Below are 17,707 nucleotides of genomic sequence, written 5' to 3' on the forward strand. Positions count from 1 at the left end.
TCAGTCGTCCTTCTCCCGTTTCCTTGCGTGCTCTCCCCGGGAACCATGTCTGCCCTCGGTGACTTGTCTATCACCGTGCGGAAGATTGCCGAGGATGTGAAGAGCTTGAAGGCCGCCTACGAAGCCAAAAACGATGACCAGTGCAACAAGCTTCTGGCGGACATCAAGCGTCGCATCATCGTGTTCCCCACCTTCCTGAACCCTGGTGCCAGCAGCAACACCCGGAGCGAGGAGCTTTCACTTGCGCGCGACTACCTTGAGCTCGGCGTCCTGGCCTCGGCGCACCAAAAGGACCTTGCTTCCTTCGAGGTGTACTTTAACCAGCTGCAGCTGTACTACAGCGACATCGGCTCCGATGAGCTGCCAGAGTCGCCACAGTACCTCATGCTGCTCGGGCTGAACCTCATCCGACTCCTTGTGTGCAGCCGCATTGCTGAGTTTCATTCCGAGATGGAAAAAATCCCGTTTGCCACGCATGGCTCGAACCTGTACATCCGCTTCGCCGTCGGGCTCGAGCGGTACCTGATGGAAGGCAGTTACAACAAGCTCCTCACCTCACGGAAGAAGGTGCCGTCGAATGAGTACCTGCCTGTCGTGGAGATGCTGGAGCAGACGGTGCGCGACGAGGTCGCCAACTGCATTCCTGAGTCGTACAGGCAGCTGTCCATCCCGGCCGCGCAGCGGATTCTAATGGTGGACACGGAGGCGAAGGTGCGCGAGATCGGCGCGGAGCGGGAGTGGGCGCTGTCCGCGGACGGCACGCACTTTGTTTTCACCCGCGAGGACGACACGCTGCAAAAGGAAATCCCTTTCAAGGAGATGATTGAGCAGCACATCAACTTTGTCGCCGACCTGCAGAACATCGTGTGAGCATCTCGCTGCCGTGCGTGTGCTGTGCGCATCTCGAGGATGTGCGCGAGCTTGATGAGAAGGGGGTGGTGAGAAGACGGCGAGCTTCGCGCACGGAAGCAATGGAAGTCATCGGTGCGGTTCCTCTTCGGTTTGTATTTCGCGCATGCCCTTCCCCCTCCCTGTGTCGGCCCTGTCCTCCACGTCCTAGACGGCTTTTGAGGAGTGCGAGACGACGTGCACGCAGGGCATTCTTCCCACTTCTCACGTCCCCCACACTCAGACCACCTTATAGCCGTGAAAACCTCGTCGGACCAGCCTGTGCTTTGTGTCTGCGTGTGTGCGGGTTTTCGCGAGGGAGTGTTGGCACGCGCGCACCGCTCTCCTTCCGCTGTCTCTTGGTCCACGGCTCCCACTCCCTTTTATCTGCAGATGTTTCATTGTTGGCGTTGTCTGACAGGCCTGTGCACAAGCAACTGAAGGTACCGAATCTTGAGCTGCGCCGGTGTTTGGGTGTATGGAATGTCTGTCACCACCGTGACAGACATTCCATGTGTACTGCCTGGACAGGTGCGTGCAAGGGTGTACACCCTTGGTCGGCTGCATTGCTCACACGCACACACACACACAAGCAAAACGTGCCACGTTTGAATCGATGAGGCCACTTCATGGCGCCCGAGAGAAGGAAAAAACGCGTGCGCAGTACAGGGAAAGCAAGCAACAAGAAAAGTAGGGATGTCACCGTGGTGTCCCTTAACCCCCTACCCCTCCTTCTTCCGCGTCTTCCGCTGACACAATGTACACCACTAAGGCCTCACGCGCCTCTCCCCCTCTCGGATCTCACGACGGCTCTCCTTCCTTCTCCTCAATCCTCGGTGTCGAAACGAGAAGAACGTTGCCACCGTCTCCCGAACGGGCGAGCACAGTCACCTCACGCTGTCGGTGGGTGTCCCGCCGTTACCCGGTGTTTCAGAGGAAACACGTACACTCCCTTGCGTAGAACGCATTCAAGAACGCGACAGATTCAACCGCACCTTGGACGCTTGACGTCACAATGTTTCTCACAAAGCGACCGCCAGCAGAGCTGATCATTCGCCGCCGCGACGGCACAGAAGACCGCTTCGTCCAGCCGGCTGCAGCGGCTGTGGAGCAGGCGTCGCGCACCGCGACGAACGACGACCACGAAGAGACGTATCAGATCGTTATGGAGTGCGCGCCGTACACCGCAAGCTTCAACGCCCTTCTCGCCAAGGATTCGGTGCACGAAGACTCGCGGCAGATGGTCGCCCTCGTACATCATCGCATGCACTCTGAGGGAATACCTTTGAACACGCAGACGTACAACTTGCTGATGAAACGAGTCACCCGTTTCACCGATGGCGCCATCTTCACCCTCTACGACGAGCTCAAGAGTGAGGGGCTCAAGGAGAACAGTAGCGTGCGGCCCAACATGGAGAGCTACATGCTACTGTTTCGCGCATGCGAGCGCAGCGCGCTGTACAACCGGGCCTTCCTCTTCTACCAGCAGCTGCGAGAGCAGTTTCATCTGGTGCCCGAGACAGCCGTGTACAACACCCTGCTGGGGTACTGCGCGGCCGTCCGTGACGTGGCACAGGCAACCTTTCTTATCGAGGAGATGAAGCAGCTCAACGTGCAGCGCGACGTGAACACGTACAACTGCCTCATGAGTGTGATGATGGAATCAGCGCCGTACGAGGAGACGCTGAGGGTGTTTCAGGAACTGCTCTATCTCAACTTGAAGCCGACGATTCGGAGCTACAACACCATCCTGAAGGCGGCGTGCCGGCATGGCGATTATGACCGTGCTTTCCAGTTCGTGGAGGAGATGAAGAAGAAGGGCCTCATCCCGAATGTGGAGACGTACAACTACCTGATCACCGTGTGTGAGCAGCGGCTCGACTACGTGCGCGGTACTGGCGCCTACTCAGCAGAGCGCCGCACACGGGAGCAGATTCTGCAAGGCTTGCAGGCTATTGCCGAGCTCGTCATGACACTCCTGCGCGAGATGCGGTCAATCCAGGTGTGGCCGGACACCTACACCTACAACAAAGCGCTCAGCATCCTTCGGAGCTGTGAGGACGAGCGGGTGTTCGTTGTGTACAACGACATGGTGTTGCACACGAGCGAGATCGTGGACCGATCCAGAGGCGCTGGCCGTGAACCCTCTTCGTCGTCGCGTAAATGGGGGATAGCGAACGGCAATGACGATGGCATGCATCGGGCCGATGCCGGCATACTCTTGGAAGAGGCGCTCCAAGCGGAAGACGAGGAGGAAGTGGGTAACATGCGCAGCGATGCCGTTCGACCTAACCTGGAGACCTGGCGGCAGATGATGAAGGCGTGTCTCTTCTACCAGCACTACACATTGGCGAAGGAGGTGAGCGCAGACATGCGGAAGAGCGGCATGACGCTGAATGCCTCGCTGGGGCTGCTTCTTTTGGAGGTGTGCTGTGCAGCCAAGGACCTTAAATGGGCCGAGGATGTGGTCGCGGAGCTGAAGGAGCGGGACGTCCTCATCGATACACCGCTCATGAACGCCTTTCTCCGCGTCCTCTGCGCGGTGGACGCCGGAACGGCTATCTTCTCCGAGTACGAGCAGATGCGCATGGGCATTCACCCGACCGGCGCCTGGGCCAACACGGATACGTGTAACATTGTCCTGCGCTACGCCCACGCGAAACCGAGTAAGGCCGCCTTTGCCGAAAGTCTCTACACGATGATGGTGCAGCCCTACTCTATCGCAGCCGCCAACGAGGAGACGTTTTGCATTCGCCTCGACGCTTTGACGGGCAAGATGGATGTGCCGGTGGACAGTGTAGTCGCCTTCGTGGAGGATGTGACGCACAATAGTAGCCCCCTCACCGTCGCCTTCTATCACTCTGTCCTGCGCTTCTTTCTCGTCCGCGACGATGCGCGCATTCAAGTCTGGTTTGATCGACTGAGCGCGGAGCACGGCAGCTCCGCCAATGCCAGTGCACCAGCCGCGGACGTGCAGTGCTACACGATTCTGATGCAGTACTACCTCGCTCACGCGCGGTACGATATGGTGGAGCAGCTGTTCCACCAGATCCAATGCAGTTCGGAGCTAGAGGCGAGCACCGAGTCCTACTATGCGCTCTTTGAAGTCGCCGGTCGACAAGGCGACGTCGCAGCGGTAAGGCGGGTGTTCCACCAGGCCTGCGTGAACTGCATTCCTCTAGACGTGCTTTGCTACAATAGCATTTTGAAGACCCTCGTTGAGCACGAGGAGCCTTTTGTGTACGATGTGCTCAGCGACATGAAGGAGCACCGAGTGCCGCCAGCAGAGAGCACGATGGCCGTCTTCCTCGCTGACGCGCACGGACGCCAGGTCTTGGCGGAGGTCGTTTCTCGCGCCCTCTTTTACACACCACCGCCGCCGATCACGCTGCAGAAGATGAAGGTGCGAGGGGAGGGATGAAAGAGATGAAGAAGCTGCAGTGCTCATCCCGATTTCATGACAAGCCAAACGCAAGGGTGATGGGGGGGGGACAGGATGCAGGCCCCTCCTGCTCTCACCCTGCGCATGTCTTGGAGCTTGTCTCGCCGTGGGAAAGGGCATCTTGTGGGCGTATGTGTGTGTCTGATGTGTGTGTGTGTGTGGGGGGGGGTCATCCCCGTGTGGAACTATGCTATTTGATGTACACTACTTGTGCGCGCACAAGAGCCAACAAAACAGCTGGAACTCCGTTTTTTGTTGTCGTTTTCCCTTTGCGAATAACGCAGATACACAGAGACAGCGTGATGATGGGTTTGCCACTGCACGTGGGGGACATTCCCATCTTCGAAAGTGTGGTGCTGCCCGCTCGTCCAATCAGCGCGGTTGCTGGCACTCTTCGCCCTGGATACTCATCTCTTTTTCTTCGTGTTGTTGTCTGGTGAAGAGGGATGTCGTGTGTGCGCGTGTCGCCACGAGTTGGTGAGCGCCCCTCTCGGGCGGTCGATGCGGGTGGGAGCGAAAACGGAAAGGGTTGAGGGGGTGGGTGGCAGATGCCGGAAGGGGCGCAGTCCACGGGACCACCTGTGCGTCAGCCTTCTGTTCTTCCGCCCTCCTCTCGCTCATTTTGCCACGCTTCACGCAAGCCCTCACGAGTGTAGCGAAATGCCGATGCCGCCCTTCGCACAAGTGCACAGGCACATCTCAGGCACTTCAAACTTTCTCTTGACATCTCTCGCGTGTATCCTTTTCCTCCTCTATCTCATTCGTCGGTTATTCGCACTGCATGTGCAACCCACAAGGCTGCTCGTCCCTCGACCCGCCTACTGTTTTCTCTCCTTTGTGCGCGTTTGTGTGTGTGTGTGTGTGTGTGTCTGTCGGTGTTTCTGTCGAGGCACTGCGCTACTCTCTATAGCGAGGGCGTCTGAGCACGTTATTCTGTTTGGCTGCCCTCTTGCTTTCAAACGGGACTACTGAACACCCGTTCGTTGTCAGAGTGCGCACGACAGCTTGTACGGTTTGGACAAAAAAGGAGAAGAGGGAGGGAGAGGCGTCGGATGGGGAGTGGAACGGATCTCCGTAGGCCGGCACGACACACACACACACACACACACTTTACTTCGTAGCTGATACCTCTTTTCCCCATCGTCACCTTAGCGCCATGGCTGAGACGGCCGGCGTGAGAGGCCGACGCACCTTCATGGGACGTCAGCGCTCGCAACATGAGGTGCAGACAGAGGCGTCCTTTGTGCCAGGTTGCAACAGTCTTGAGTACGCTTATGATCCGCTGGCGAGTGAGCAGTACGCGAGTCTTGTGGAGCTGCGGCAAATGATCCATTCTTGCCTGACCCTCGTGGCCGGCGACGTCTACGATGTGGTCAGCTTCAAGGATATTCTGTACCATCTTGAGAGTGAGATGCCATCGTCGCTGCCTGTCACCGACCTGCTGCTTCTCTCCTCTCGGCTGTTCCGGCGCACCGCTGAGCTTGGTCGGCTGCTGAGCTGCTTCTTTGGCGTCGTTTTTGCGGACGACCACAACGACGAGCACTTCCGCTTCGCTGAGGTGCGTCTGCTTCAGCGCGAGATCCGTGAGCTGAAGAGGCAGCTGAGCGCGTCGGAGGAGGAGCGGCGACGGCTGAAGGAGATGCTCGACAATGTCGGCCAGGTGGCATACGACCACGGAAGGGCGGTGGAGCTGCTAGAGACGCACAACAAGGTGCTCAAGAAGCAAAGCACTGCCTTGGAGGACCAGATGGCGCTGCTGTTTCATCAACTCAACTCGGGACTCGAGGGGCACTGTAAGGCCGCGTACCAGCAGGTGACGGGAGAGATGATGGTGCAGGAGAGTCTCAACCCCGCACGCATCACGTTCCGGCAAACCATGGATAGCCTCAGCGAGCAGCTCCGCGGCTCACGAGGGCTTATCACGGACGTTCGGGAAGTTCTGCTGAGCTGCAGCCAGGGACGACGGACGGGCGAGGCGTACACGGCAGTCGAGCCAACCGTGCGATTCAAGCTCAAGATGCTGGAGGCAAATTTCCAGCAGCTTATGGGCCGGTTCACAGCGGTAAAGGACACGGTGGTAGAAACGGCACAGGAGCTGATGAACGCGCTGCAGGAGCGCAAGAAAATTCTCTGCCTCTCCTTCCAACACATTCGTCTGTACGACCTGCAAAATGCGAAATTGCGCAACGCCCGCGCCATCCTCGCGCAACTGCAGCACAACACGTCCGAGGTGGTGCGCCGGATACGCGTCACCTTTCCTAGCGGCAACCTCACCTCTGTTGATCGCTTCGGCAATATCAGCACGCAGCGGTGGCATGGGGGGTACACGCTGGCGACGCTGCGCGGATACAAGTTGACGGAGCAACAGCAGCAAGGCGAGGGCGAAATGTCTGAATTTGCCCGCAGCAGCACTGCTGGACCTTCCTTGACTGCGGGAGCGTCACGTATGCTACCTGGCCTCACGGAGTCGCAGATTATGGCAGCGGAGAGCGAGATGGCGGTAATTGACGGAACCGTTCACAGTGCCACACCGGTGGCTCTGGCGCTGTCGCCTGGCCTCCGCAGTATGCGAGTGTCCCACTCTGGCGTCACTCCTCCACCACTTCGCACCTCAGCTCCGCCGAGCGGCGGCGGCTCCAAGTTGGCGAGCGCGCGAGGGTCAAGCAGCACGACCGGCATGCCAGTGCCCGTCAGCGCTCCCACGAGCGCACGGAGCGATGACCCCGATGTGCTGCCGTTCGACACCGTCTCGGCTTTTCTCGACCTGATGCACGATATCGATGACGACATGGATGAACTGCAGGGCGCGTTGGTGCTTGACGACGAGATGGGCGCGTTCCTGAAGATGCTGACGCTGTCAGCGTCGACGACGCCGCGCGCCGACGCCCTGGAGATCGCGGGCGGCCTTACCGGACGTGCGGCACTGCTGGAGCAGCAAGAGTACAACATGGAGACGGCCTTGCAACCCACTGGTGGCCGGCCTGGTGGCACCCGCGGCGCACCGAGCTCCGCGTCTGTCTGCACCGGTAACGAGAGCTTCACGGCACAGGAGGCCAACTCGTTCTCGTCCTTGTTCTCCAAGCTGGGCAGCCCGAGTACGCCCTCAGAGGCGCGTGGCGGCTCTCGTGCCGAGAACGCCTCCTCCGAGGCTGTAATGGCTCGCCAGGCGGTGCAGCTCCAGCGCCAGCAGAAGCAGATCGCCAAGATGCAGGAGGACTTTACCTCGAAAGTCGGCTTTCTGCGCCAGGTCTACGAGGCGCGTATCGGTGATTTGGAGGTGCGAGAGACGACTGTAAGCAAACGACTGGGCCTGGTAGGGGGCTCGCCCTTCCAGCGCGGCGCGGGAGACAGCGGCAGTGCTCGATCGTCTCCGGGAGTCGGGAAGGGCGAGGAAGAGCCGCGGGTGTCTAGTAGCCCGGGTGACAAGGAGAGGCTGACGAAGCTGCGAAAGGAATGGAGGCAGGCCAAGGGCAAACTGCAACCGAATCGAAAACTGCGCGAGGCCACGGCCGAGCAGCTGCAGCTCATGCAGAAGGACGAGAAACTCTGATGGGGCAGTGCGCGTGCGTTGTCCATCTACGCGACGGGTCAAGGCCCGCTTCTGCAGTTTTCATTCGGATTACAACCGCCTCCTACACACACACACACACACACAGGGAGGGAAGCATAGAGCATCTCAAATATTCAATCGTGCTCTTCAGCCGTTAGCTTCGCCACAAACATCGATCCACGATCTTGCGCTGCATTGACAGTCCGGGCTCTGCGTCGCATCTCACGACCAAACCGATGTATATATTAATGGTGCACGTGTGCCGCATTTGTGGCACCCATCAGTGGTTGTGGCGCTTTAGTGTGCCATGATGAGCGCCTCCTTTTTTTATCGGCGCATGCGGGCGCGCACGCCTCTGATAACTGCCACCGCCTCGCACTGCAAATGCGGCGGCATGAGTGGAGCACAAAAAAACTGGCAAACAAAAAACGAGTGAAGCAACGAATGCGTGACTTCGATGCGCTTACTTGCTCGCGGTGAGTGAAAACAGAGAGGGACACGGTTTAGCTGCCGAGTGCGGATGTGAGGAAGTTCAGCGGTCGCCTTCAGGCTCCAACGCCCTTGCAAGTAGACCTCCTACCCCGCGCATTGGACAGAGAGATGTCCTCGCATCCATTGCCGGCTGCGCGCCCGCTACTCCAGTAAGATGTCTCCTTTCGTCTATCATCACCGTCGGGTTCTGTGTTCGCACGGTACGCATCCTTTTGCGCGATGCTTCCAAAACACTGTACACTTCTCTCCCTCCGTTGCCTTTTTCCTCCTGTTCTGCAGCACATGGAGCTTAGCTCACTCCCCGTTCTCCTTCCTCTCGCCCTTCGCCGTATCCGCTACTCATCGCATTCGGCAAAGTCTTGCGTGGGCGTATCAAAAAAAAAAAGGAAAGCGAATGATTGCCCTCGCCCTGTAACTCATTTCCTCGCTCGCTAGTCATCATCCACTGCCATTCATTAGGAGTCACTTGCTATGGTTTGCTGTCTTTATCATCTTTTCTCCCTTGCCCTTTTTTGTTCACGGCGTCGGCGGCTCTCTGCGCATCATCTTCGACCTATTGCGTACGCCCGTTGTGTGGCAGGTGACAGCTTTGCCTCGCTGCTCTCACAAACTTACACGACGTCGCATGCGGGCACGTCGAATATCTCTACGCGTTCACCCTTTTAGGCTGCTCCTCCCCCATCGTTGGCGCGCACCCACCCTGCGTCGCGGAGCGTACGCATCTCCTTTCTGCTGCTCTTGTGCCCATGGCTGGCCGCAACTACGTCAGCCCCGAGGATGAGCGGGCATTTGTTGCCATCCTCGCCAAGGACCCTGAGTGCAACCAGTGCTTCGAGTGCGGCGCCCCCTCCCCGCAGTGGTGCGATGTCATGCACGGCACCTTCATTTGCCTAAACTGCAGCGGGCAGCACCGCGGCCTCGGTGTGCATCTCTCGTTTGTCCGCAGCTCCACTATGGACGGCTGGGTAAAGTGGAAGCCGGAAAAGCTGCGTCAGATGGAGCTGGGCGGCAACCGCCGCGCGCGGCTGTACTTTGAGGCGCACAAAGTCCCCAAGACCCCCTTGAAAGCCCGCTACGAGTCTCTCCCAGCTCTCCGCTACGCAGACATGCTCGAGTCCGAGGCGCTTGGCAAGCCCTTCAACGAGGCGTCCTGGCAGCCGCCAGCTTGGTACACGCGGCTGAAAGCCGCGGCGAGCCTCGCAGGGCCGTCCCCAACGTCATCGTACCCGCAGACGGACCCGAACCGCTTCGCCGGTGTTGGCTCGAACGGGCAGCCGCACGTGATGTCAGGCAGCAGCCGCGGCGACAGTGAGTGGTACTCTGCGCTCTACAGCGGATGGAGCGCCGTGTCGCAGAAGACAGCCGAACTAGCGCAGCACGCCACAAAAGCAGTTCAGAGCGCCGACGTGGAGGGGATGCGCAGCAGCTTGGCGCAGAAGTGGGCGGGCGTGTCAGCCACAGTGTCTACCTACGCCGCGGACCTGCAGCAGCGAATAGCGGAAGGCGGCGGCCGCGACAAAGACGACGGCCTTGACCGCATGCTCCAAAACGCGCGTCAGGCGCAGACGGAGAGCGGCGTAGACAACCGTGCCGCTGGCCAGACTCGGTACGGCCACATTGAAGGCAGCAGCGGTGACGGGCAAGGCTCTCGCGTCGCGGTGCAAGCGAAGCCGGTCGGTCCCGCGTCACCAGAGTCATCGCCAGTGTGCCAAGGGCGAGTGCTGTGGCAGAGCGTGTCCGCGAGCTCGCCAGCGGAGAGCGTGACCGCCTCTGTCTCATCTGGTTGGGGCTCACCCACTCGAGCCAGCCCCAGTACCGCACTTCCGCAAACACAACCGACATCGAGCCGCCCCGTGAACCCGCTCGGTGGAGGTGGTGCTGGTGGTGGTGTGAGTGCTTCCCCTCCTGCACCGCAGTCGACGAAGGACGAATGGGCCTGGGATAACGAGTACTTCTAACGCGCCCCGCGAGTCATGAAAAGGGACTAGAAGTTTGACCGCGTGTTGCTTGTTGGGGTGGAACGGGCATACATATATGTGCATGCACACGTAGTGTTCTCATGTGTATGCGTGTCTCTCTCCTCCCCGTCTCTGCGCCGCGCTGCGGTCGTCTCCCTCCGGCGGCGGCTCTCTTAGTTTGCAGCAGAGCGCGGGCTCTACAGCGACGCGGTGCTTGCTTATATCATGTTGCACGTGAATGGAGGGTTGTGCGCGCACCAGGCGTTGTGTGCGCGTCCCCCTACCTCCAACTCGGTGTATGTGTATGCGTGCATGGCCGGCTCGATGCGCTTCATCTCCACTTGGCATCTCTCTCCCTGTGTACCTGTGGGCAGCGAGTTCTCCTCTCTGTGCGAACCACGGCAGCCCCTTCCCCGTTGCTGTCGCGAAAGCCGCCGTTGCCCTCGTCCGTGTGACACGCATCCGAATAGTTTATTGAGAAAACGACAAACGGAAAGGCACCGGAGAGGTAAAGAGGCACACACTCCTCCTCCTCAAGTGCCACGAGAGAAAAAGAAGAAGCGCCACAACTGTTGATCGTGATGATGCAGGCGGGCTGCGCCGCCTCCGGTGTAGTAGAAGCTGGCTGCCTGTGCTCGCAGATGAACAGCCCCCTGCCGTGTGCCCCCTCCGGGAAGCGGCAGACGATAGCGAAAGAGAAGGAGAGGTGTACCGCAGCATCGAAAGTCACCCACCTACCCCACGTGATCGCGTATTCGGGTCACCGTCATCTCATCACGATATGGTGATCTACACGTATGTATATGTATATATAAAGTTACTGCTGCGCCCTCGTATCATTTCACGCTTCCTCTCTTCGCCCTGCAAGCAGCGCATGCGTGCACTCGTCAAAGCCGGCAGCCATCATCCATCGGTGCACACACACACACACACACACACGATCAAAACAAGAGTATGGTAGGAAGAAGCCACGGTGACGAAGTGGTGGCCCTCAGTCTCTCTCTCTCTGTGCATGTGTACGTCTATGGCCCAGCCTAAAACACCCGCACGGGTACGATAAGCAGCACACGCAGCAGCACCGCGAAAGACTGCATTCTTTTATTGCTGTTGTTGCTTCTGCTATTTCACACCTCTGCTCGCCTGTTCTAGTGGGTCGCTGTGCGCTTGGTCGAGAAGATGGGCTCACTGTTTCAGCTGCGCGACTTCTGGTCCACCTCTTTTCCGGGGGAGGAGTTCAGCCCCTCCGCCGTGGTCCTCGCCGACCCAGATGTCAGCAATCTCTTCGACAAGATTGTGCTGGGATCCTATCAAGGCATGCTGCGCATTCTGAACCCGAGTGCCACCCAGGGTCCAATGCTGCCCGGCGATGTGCTGCTTGAAAAGAAGTACGATGAGCCTATCCTGCAGCTGGATTGCGGCCCTTTCCGCCCCTTCAAGTCTGGCGTGCCGCCCAACATTCTGGCGGTGCTCTTTCCGCGCACGCTCATGTTCCTCGAGATTGCTGCGCACGGCAGCGACAACGCGAATGCGATGAACGCGCCGAACCCGACGAGCAGCGGCACCGCCGGCAACGAGCTCGCTGCGGAGGTGACGTCATCGTCCACCCCGGACGCGCAGCTGCGTCACCGCTATGCGCACGGCAGCAGCTCGAATGTGCCGGACACCTTCTCGTCGCTCAAGGAGCTCGGCGCCTTCTACACCCTAACGGTTCAGAGCGAGGCTCGCCTCCTGTCCACTGCCTACAACTTCGCGTGTGGCTGCTTCGGCAACAGCGACTACAAGATGGTCTGTGTTCAGTCGATGGATGGCTCGCTGACGATTCTGGACTACGGCGGCGTGCTATATCGCACCTTTTTGCCGCAGAATCAATTTCTTATTCCCGGCCCGATGCAATACAGCATGCACCGCGATGCCTTGCTGACGTGCAACACCTCCATGTTTCTGCTAAGCTACAGCTTCAGCTCTCTGGTCTTGAACAGTACCGCGGAAGATGTGGCAGCAACGACGGCCGGCGCCGTGGCCGCGAGTCGCTTCTCCAGCCTTTGTCCACTGTGGACGTTCAATCTGGGCGAGGACGCGGTCGACATCGCGGTATGCCGTCTTACGCGTGGCTTGACGCGTGAGGAGGCGGATGTGGTGGTGCTTTGCACCTCGGCCCTGTACGTGCTGAGCGAGAGCGGCGAGCCGCGCATGATCCGTCGACTGGACGTGGAGGCGTCGGCCCTGTGCGTATACCCGCTGCCTGGCATCCAGTACGACAACCTACTCGTCGGGACCTTCAACGGTCTTGTGCAAGTTTACTCGGACACGGAGCTGCAGTGGAGCGCCGCTGTCTCCAGTGGCGCCGCGCCGCTGCAGCTCACGGTCGCCACGCTGTGCGGCGTTGAAGGCATGATTGTGAATCTTGCCTCCGACAGCTCCCTTAGCATCAACTACCTTGGCACCGACCCCGTTGATCAGCTACCGGAGTCGCTGGAGACGAAGTCCATCCCCTACACAGAGATCGTGAACGACCTGAAGCAGTATGAGCAGCTCATTCATGGGTGCTTGGGCGATGCTGCGAGTGCTACCGAGGACGGCGACGAGGATGACCCGCTCGCCATCCCAGGCAAGCCGCTGTCGTTCATGGGTGGAAAAAGCAAGAAGAAACGTGGTGCCGGCAAAGCGGAGGAGGGGGCAGCGTCGTCAGGCATCCAGACGGCAGCAGCGCCGAGTCGCAGCACTGCCGCTGCCGCGGCTTCACTGTTCATCACAAGCGCATTTTCGAGCATCAGAACGACTGACAACAGCGCCGAGCTCACCGTCACGCTGCAGACGCTCCATAATCACGTCGAGGCGGTCTCTCTCGTGCTGCAGGCCGTACCGCCACTGTTGGCGACGCCGTGTCAGTGCGTCATCGAGCAGATTACGCCAGAGAGCAGTGTCCAGCGCACCTTCACGGTCCACGCCATTCAGGACAGGGACCTGATCATTCCCTCATCGCTAGATGTGGTGGTGGTAGCGGTGTACCGCGGTCAACGACGCGAGTACGAGACGGTGCAGCACGTGGCACTGGCGCCGTTCCCACTGGTGGCTCGCCCCGTCGCCCCCGCCAAGAACACGGCGTTTTCGCTGCAGCTCAATACCGACCAGAGCCAGCCGCCGTCGCTCATCGACGTGTTTGCGGACATGGCTCCTCTCGGACATGTGACGGGGAACGTCCTCTCGCTGCACTACCTGAACGGTGCGGATGCAACGGTGCTCGTGTCCAAGAATGCGGCGCGCTTTAAGCTGCAGGGATCCACGATGGAGGGGTTGTGGCTGCTTGCCGCGGAGCTCACGCGACGCCTACGACTCTGCTGCGGTGGCGCCGCGGCATTGAAACTCGAGGTCGCAGATGATCTTCCAGTGCCTGACTTTCTCGCGGTGGTGGACACGCACTGGGCGATTCGGCGCGAAATGGTGGCCGCCTCGGCGGCGCTCGACGACGCTGCCGCGCTTTTCCGCGCCGTGGAGAAGCGGCTGCTGGCGCGCTTCCGCGACCGCAGCCCAGCTGACGCGACGGCGTTGGGCGTGCTCTTTCAAGAAGGCTACAAGCTGCTCCGGGAGAGGGCAGACGCAGTGACGCGAGCAAAGACGCGGATGCGGCAGGCCTCGGCCATGCTGAATTGCTGCGCGCAGCTTTTCTGGTTCTGTCTGAAGATCAAATCTCCACTGCTTGCCCCTGAAGATGCGGAGACCCTGTCGACGCTGTTCCGCTGCTCCGTCGCCGATGACAACGACGGAGGCTGGGAGGAGGTGACGGAGGCGGTGCTGGCAAAGGTGCTGAACGTGAAGACAAAGAAGGTGGCTAGTAACAATCTCGAGCTCTCCTCCAGTACCGCGAACTTGAAAAAGCACATTGGAACGCTGATAAGCATGGTGCAGTCTGGCCAGAAGCTCGGCTCCGCAACAGAAGGGGCAGGGGCTTGAACGCACTCAGGGTAGGAATGCAATGACTACCGCCCTCCCCCTCCCCCCCCCCCACGACGACAGTCCTCGCGGTGCCATTTCGGACGCCTAGCAGTGTGGAATCGAGTGCCCTATATCCAACCCCACTCACCTTCCCTCTCTACCTCCTCCCGAAACCTCCTCGCCAGCATCTGCGGCAGGACGCACGCTTTTGGGATTCGGTAATAGAGGAATGAAAGACGGCGATGGGTCCTTGTGCCTGATGGGGGCGTCTGCAGTTGTCTTTGCGGATGCCGACATTTGTATGTTTATTTATATATATATATGTGTGTGTGTGTGTTCGGCTCTTGCTCGTTATGGCCTTTTATACGTTCTCTGCGCCGTTCAACCGGCGTTTTCACGCCCTCGGACCCTCCCATCGATGACGTGATGTATCTCTCTTCGGGCGTGCCTGTGCTGGATCCGGAACGAGCGTGCACGGCGTCATCCCCCTCGCTCTTTCGATTAAGTCGAGAAAGTGAACGGCACATCCGAAATGAAGGAGGTGACGGCTCAGAGACAGAGAGTTCACCGCCGGCTCTGCATCCGTGTTGCCTGTTACTGCTGCTTCGCGGCAGTAGCCCTTGACGGGTGTGGATCGACGTCGGGCACCCTCTCTCTGCCCCTGCCGAAAAAAAAACGCACGCAAATGCGCTGACATCGAAGACAGGCAAGGGGCTCATAAAGACGGTGCGCGGAATCCGCTCTGCGGTCATGTGCGGCCTCCTTTGCTGAACGAAGCTCCGCAGCTGTGCTGAAACGACGACGTGAAGTCGCTCTCCCCCCCCCATTCAATTGCTACAAGGAGGACGTGCATGCCCTTCTTGTCACAGATGTGAATCCGCCATTTCCGTTCTAGCGGCCATGCATTTCCAAGGCACCTTCCTTCCCTTTTCTTGTGTGGTGTGATTGCTGGCTTCTCTGGCCGGCGGTGGACGGTGTGCTTGTGCGCGCGCGGCTCTGTGTGTGTCTGGGCGCACGAAACACTTGTGCCGATGCCGATGTGAGCCTGCTACACTGGTTATGTGCGGTGGGCGGCAGCACTCGTACATAAAGGTCCTCACACACAAAAGAAAACAAAAAGAAACAAGATAGGGCTCAAGAGGCGCGCAGCCAGACAAGTGCGCCGTAAACAGTCTTTTGTAGTGTAGCAGGGCGGACACGGGCGCACTGGGCGCTTGGCGGTCAACCGCCGCCCTCTTGTGTCTCTCTCTTCCTCTGCCGGTACGCAGAATCCTCGCTTCTGGTGTAGCCCAGCACCGATGGGTGGGCCACCGGGGTCACAGGTGGCGCAGAAGAAACCAAACCGACCACGGCACAAAAAACAGGAGGGTGTAAGCGAAAATGGTGCCAGCGCCAAGGGAGCAACGACGCTTGCCTCTTCCAATGGATGTGGCGTCACAGCTATGCAGGCTGCTGCGTCGCCGTCGCCGTTTCAGCCACCACGCCAGCCTAACGTGTACACCGACTGCGCACCGCTGCGAGAGCTGTACGACCAAGTTCGACTGAGTGAATGCGGCCTCCACGGCATTAGTGTCAGGGGCGGTGCTGGTCGACCGCGAAGGCGGGAGGAAAAGGGACGCCCCTTCACGCTTCAGCAATCCTTCAGCGAATTGCCGTACCCGCGTGGGATAATGAACAACAGCAACTTCTGCTTCATGAATTCGATGCTGCAGGCACTCATGTTCATTCCCTCCTTTGCGCAACTGACCGTCTCCGTCAGCTGTGATGCGCAGGCACGCCAGCTGTGCCCCACGCTGGCGACCCTTGGAAAGTGGACACTTCAGTACTGGAAGCCCGGTTTCACGCGGCTAGCGATGATAGCCCCAACGTTGATGCCGCGCTTGCCTGCTGGTGCCAACAACAGTAACAGCGGCGCTCCTCGGTCGGCCGTGGTGCCCGCCTCGCAGCGGATCCTTGACGGCTCTGTGCAGGAGGACGCGCAGGAGTTTCTGCAGAAGTTGCTAGAGCGTGTGCATGAAGAGCTGGTGGGTCTCGAGGAAGCTTTTCAGCAGGCCGACGCGTCTGAAGCGGCGACGGAGAGCGAAATGGGGTTGATTGCCCCTGCTGCCACCACCACCACCGCCAGTGGCGGTGGTGGTGGTGGTGGTGGTGGTGGCCGCGCCGATGCTCCGGACGACGCGACCGCCTCGACCTTCCACAAGAAGGGCTGGACGTTTGTGAAGGGAAAGGAGAAGCTGGCGGTGCGGGAGCACGAGGATGTGCAAGGGCAGTCGAAACTGCTGGCAAGTATCTTTGGTGGAACGCTGGAGAGCCACTTGCAGGGGAAGCAGCGCCAGCGCGACCGCGTGTCAGTGCTCATCGAGAGGTACTACTGTCTCCCCGTCGACGTTGGCTTTGCGCCGGAGTGTACCGTTGAGCAAGCTCTCGAGCGCACCTTCATGACAGAGCGGATCTATGACAGCGAGCATGAGAAAAAACTCAAGAAGACTCTCCGCCTCGGCCGTCTGCCCTCCGTTCTCTTTCTGCAGCTGCGCCGCTGGGCCGTGACGCGCGAGGGCGAGCTCGTGAAGCTCGACAACGTTGTGCGTATCAAGCGCACCTTGCTGATTCCTCGTACCATCTGCGCTGATGAGACACTTGGCAACACCGAGCGAGCGTACCGTCTCCTGTCGGTTGTGTGCCATCGCGGTGACGCCGTTAGTCGGGGGCACTATGTCACCTACTTAGTGCACCATGCCGCGACCCCAGCCGTCCTGAAGGTGCAGTCGAGTGAGCCGGGCAACAAGGACACTGCAATCCTGCGTTCGCCGCCTGACGCGGCGACAGTGATTCTCTGCAATGACGCCAACATTTCTGTGTGTCCAGCAAAGAACATGGAGAAGGAGACCATGTACTTTCTCGTCTACCAGAAGACAAGCTGATATGCCCCCCCCTCCCCGCTTCCCCCAACCCCTCCAACCTTGAACGGCAACGGCTGTTTTTTTTTGTCTTGTGTGCTTTTTTGTTTTTGTTGCGCGTCGCGTATGTGTCTGTGCTCGTCGCTATCCAACGGTGGTTTGGGCTTCCTGTGTGCGCGTTTTCGTCCCGTAGCAAAAGGTTTTGTTTTCTTTTTCGGGCCTGCGCGACTGTTTGATCGGCCACATACATCGTGTACCTGTATTCAAGTTTCACCATCTCGTTGCACCCTCGCGTTCGGCAACGCACCGCGCTCTTGATTAGGGAGAGATGAAGCTACCGCTTTCCTCACGTTTCCCTTTGGCTCGTTTTGCAGCTCGTTCGCTGCTCTCTCCCCACATGAAATCACGAAAAGGAGAAGGAGTGATGTTTCGCTCGCTCGCTCGCTCTGCCACGGCGAGCGTTACAGTCAAAGAGCCTTCTGCGCACAGAATCGTGTGTGTGTGTGTGTGTGTCTGCAGAAGTGTTTCTGCGTTTCGCTCCTGTTCA

The 17,707-nt window shown here is 59.3% G+C and overlaps 6 protein-coding genes across 6 annotated transcripts; all 6 read left to right on the forward strand.

The window, feature by feature from the left end:
* Positions 1-45: 45 nt before the first annotated feature.
* LINJ_32_1260 (putative proteasome regulatory non-ATP-ase subunit) lies at positions 46-870 on the forward strand (the record flags this gene model as incomplete). Its single annotated transcript, XM_001467769.1, has 1 exon — positions 46-870. The coding sequence occupies one exon, from the start codon at positions 46-48 to the stop codon at positions 868-870; it is 825 nt and encodes a 274-aa protein (XP_001467806.1).
* A 1,033-nt stretch (positions 871-1,903) lies between these two features.
* On the forward strand, positions 1,904-4,309 carry LINJ_32_1270 (conserved hypothetical protein; the record flags this gene model as incomplete). The annotated part of the gene is made up of 1 exon (XM_001467770.1): positions 1,904-4,309. The coding sequence occupies one exon, from the start codon at positions 1,904-1,906 to the stop codon at positions 4,307-4,309; it is 2,406 nt and encodes an 801-aa protein (XP_001467807.1).
* Positions 4,310-5,486: 1,177 nt separating this feature from the next.
* Positions 5,487-7,880, forward strand: LINJ_32_1280 (conserved hypothetical protein; the record flags this gene model as incomplete). The annotated part of the gene is made up of 1 exon (XM_001467771.1): positions 5,487-7,880. One exon carries the CDS (start codon positions 5,487-5,489, stop codon positions 7,878-7,880), a length of 2,394 nt encoding a protein of 797 aa, XP_001467808.1.
* Positions 7,881-9,118: 1,238 nt separating this feature from the next.
* Positions 9,119-10,330, forward strand: LINJ_32_1290 (putative ADP-ribosylation factor GTPase activating protein 1; the record flags this gene model as incomplete). The annotated part of the gene is made up of 1 exon (XM_001467772.1): positions 9,119-10,330. The coding sequence occupies one exon, from the start codon at positions 9,119-9,121 to the stop codon at positions 10,328-10,330; it is 1,212 nt and encodes a 403-aa protein (XP_001467809.1).
* A 1,176-nt stretch (positions 10,331-11,506) lies between these two features.
* LINJ_32_1300 (conserved hypothetical protein) lies at positions 11,507-14,281 on the forward strand (the record flags this gene model as incomplete). The annotated part of the gene is made up of 1 exon (XM_001467773.1): positions 11,507-14,281. One exon carries the CDS (start codon positions 11,507-11,509, stop codon positions 14,279-14,281), a length of 2,775 nt encoding a protein of 924 aa, XP_001467810.1.
* Positions 14,282-15,561: 1,280 nt separating this feature from the next.
* LINJ_32_1310 (putative cysteine peptidase, Clan CA, family C19) lies at positions 15,562-17,184 on the forward strand (the record flags this gene model as incomplete). Its single annotated transcript, XM_001467774.1, has 1 exon — positions 15,562-17,184. One exon carries the CDS (start codon positions 15,562-15,564, stop codon positions 17,182-17,184), a length of 1,623 nt encoding a protein of 540 aa, XP_001467811.1.
* Between the last annotated feature and the right edge of the window lie 523 nt (positions 17,185-17,707).

The sequence above is a fragment of the Leishmania infantum genome, chromosome 32 (genome assembly GCF_000002875.2).
Source record: "Leishmania infantum JPCM5 genome chromosome 32".
NCBI lineage: Eukaryota > Euglenozoa > Kinetoplastea > Trypanosomatida > Trypanosomatidae > Leishmania > Leishmania infantum.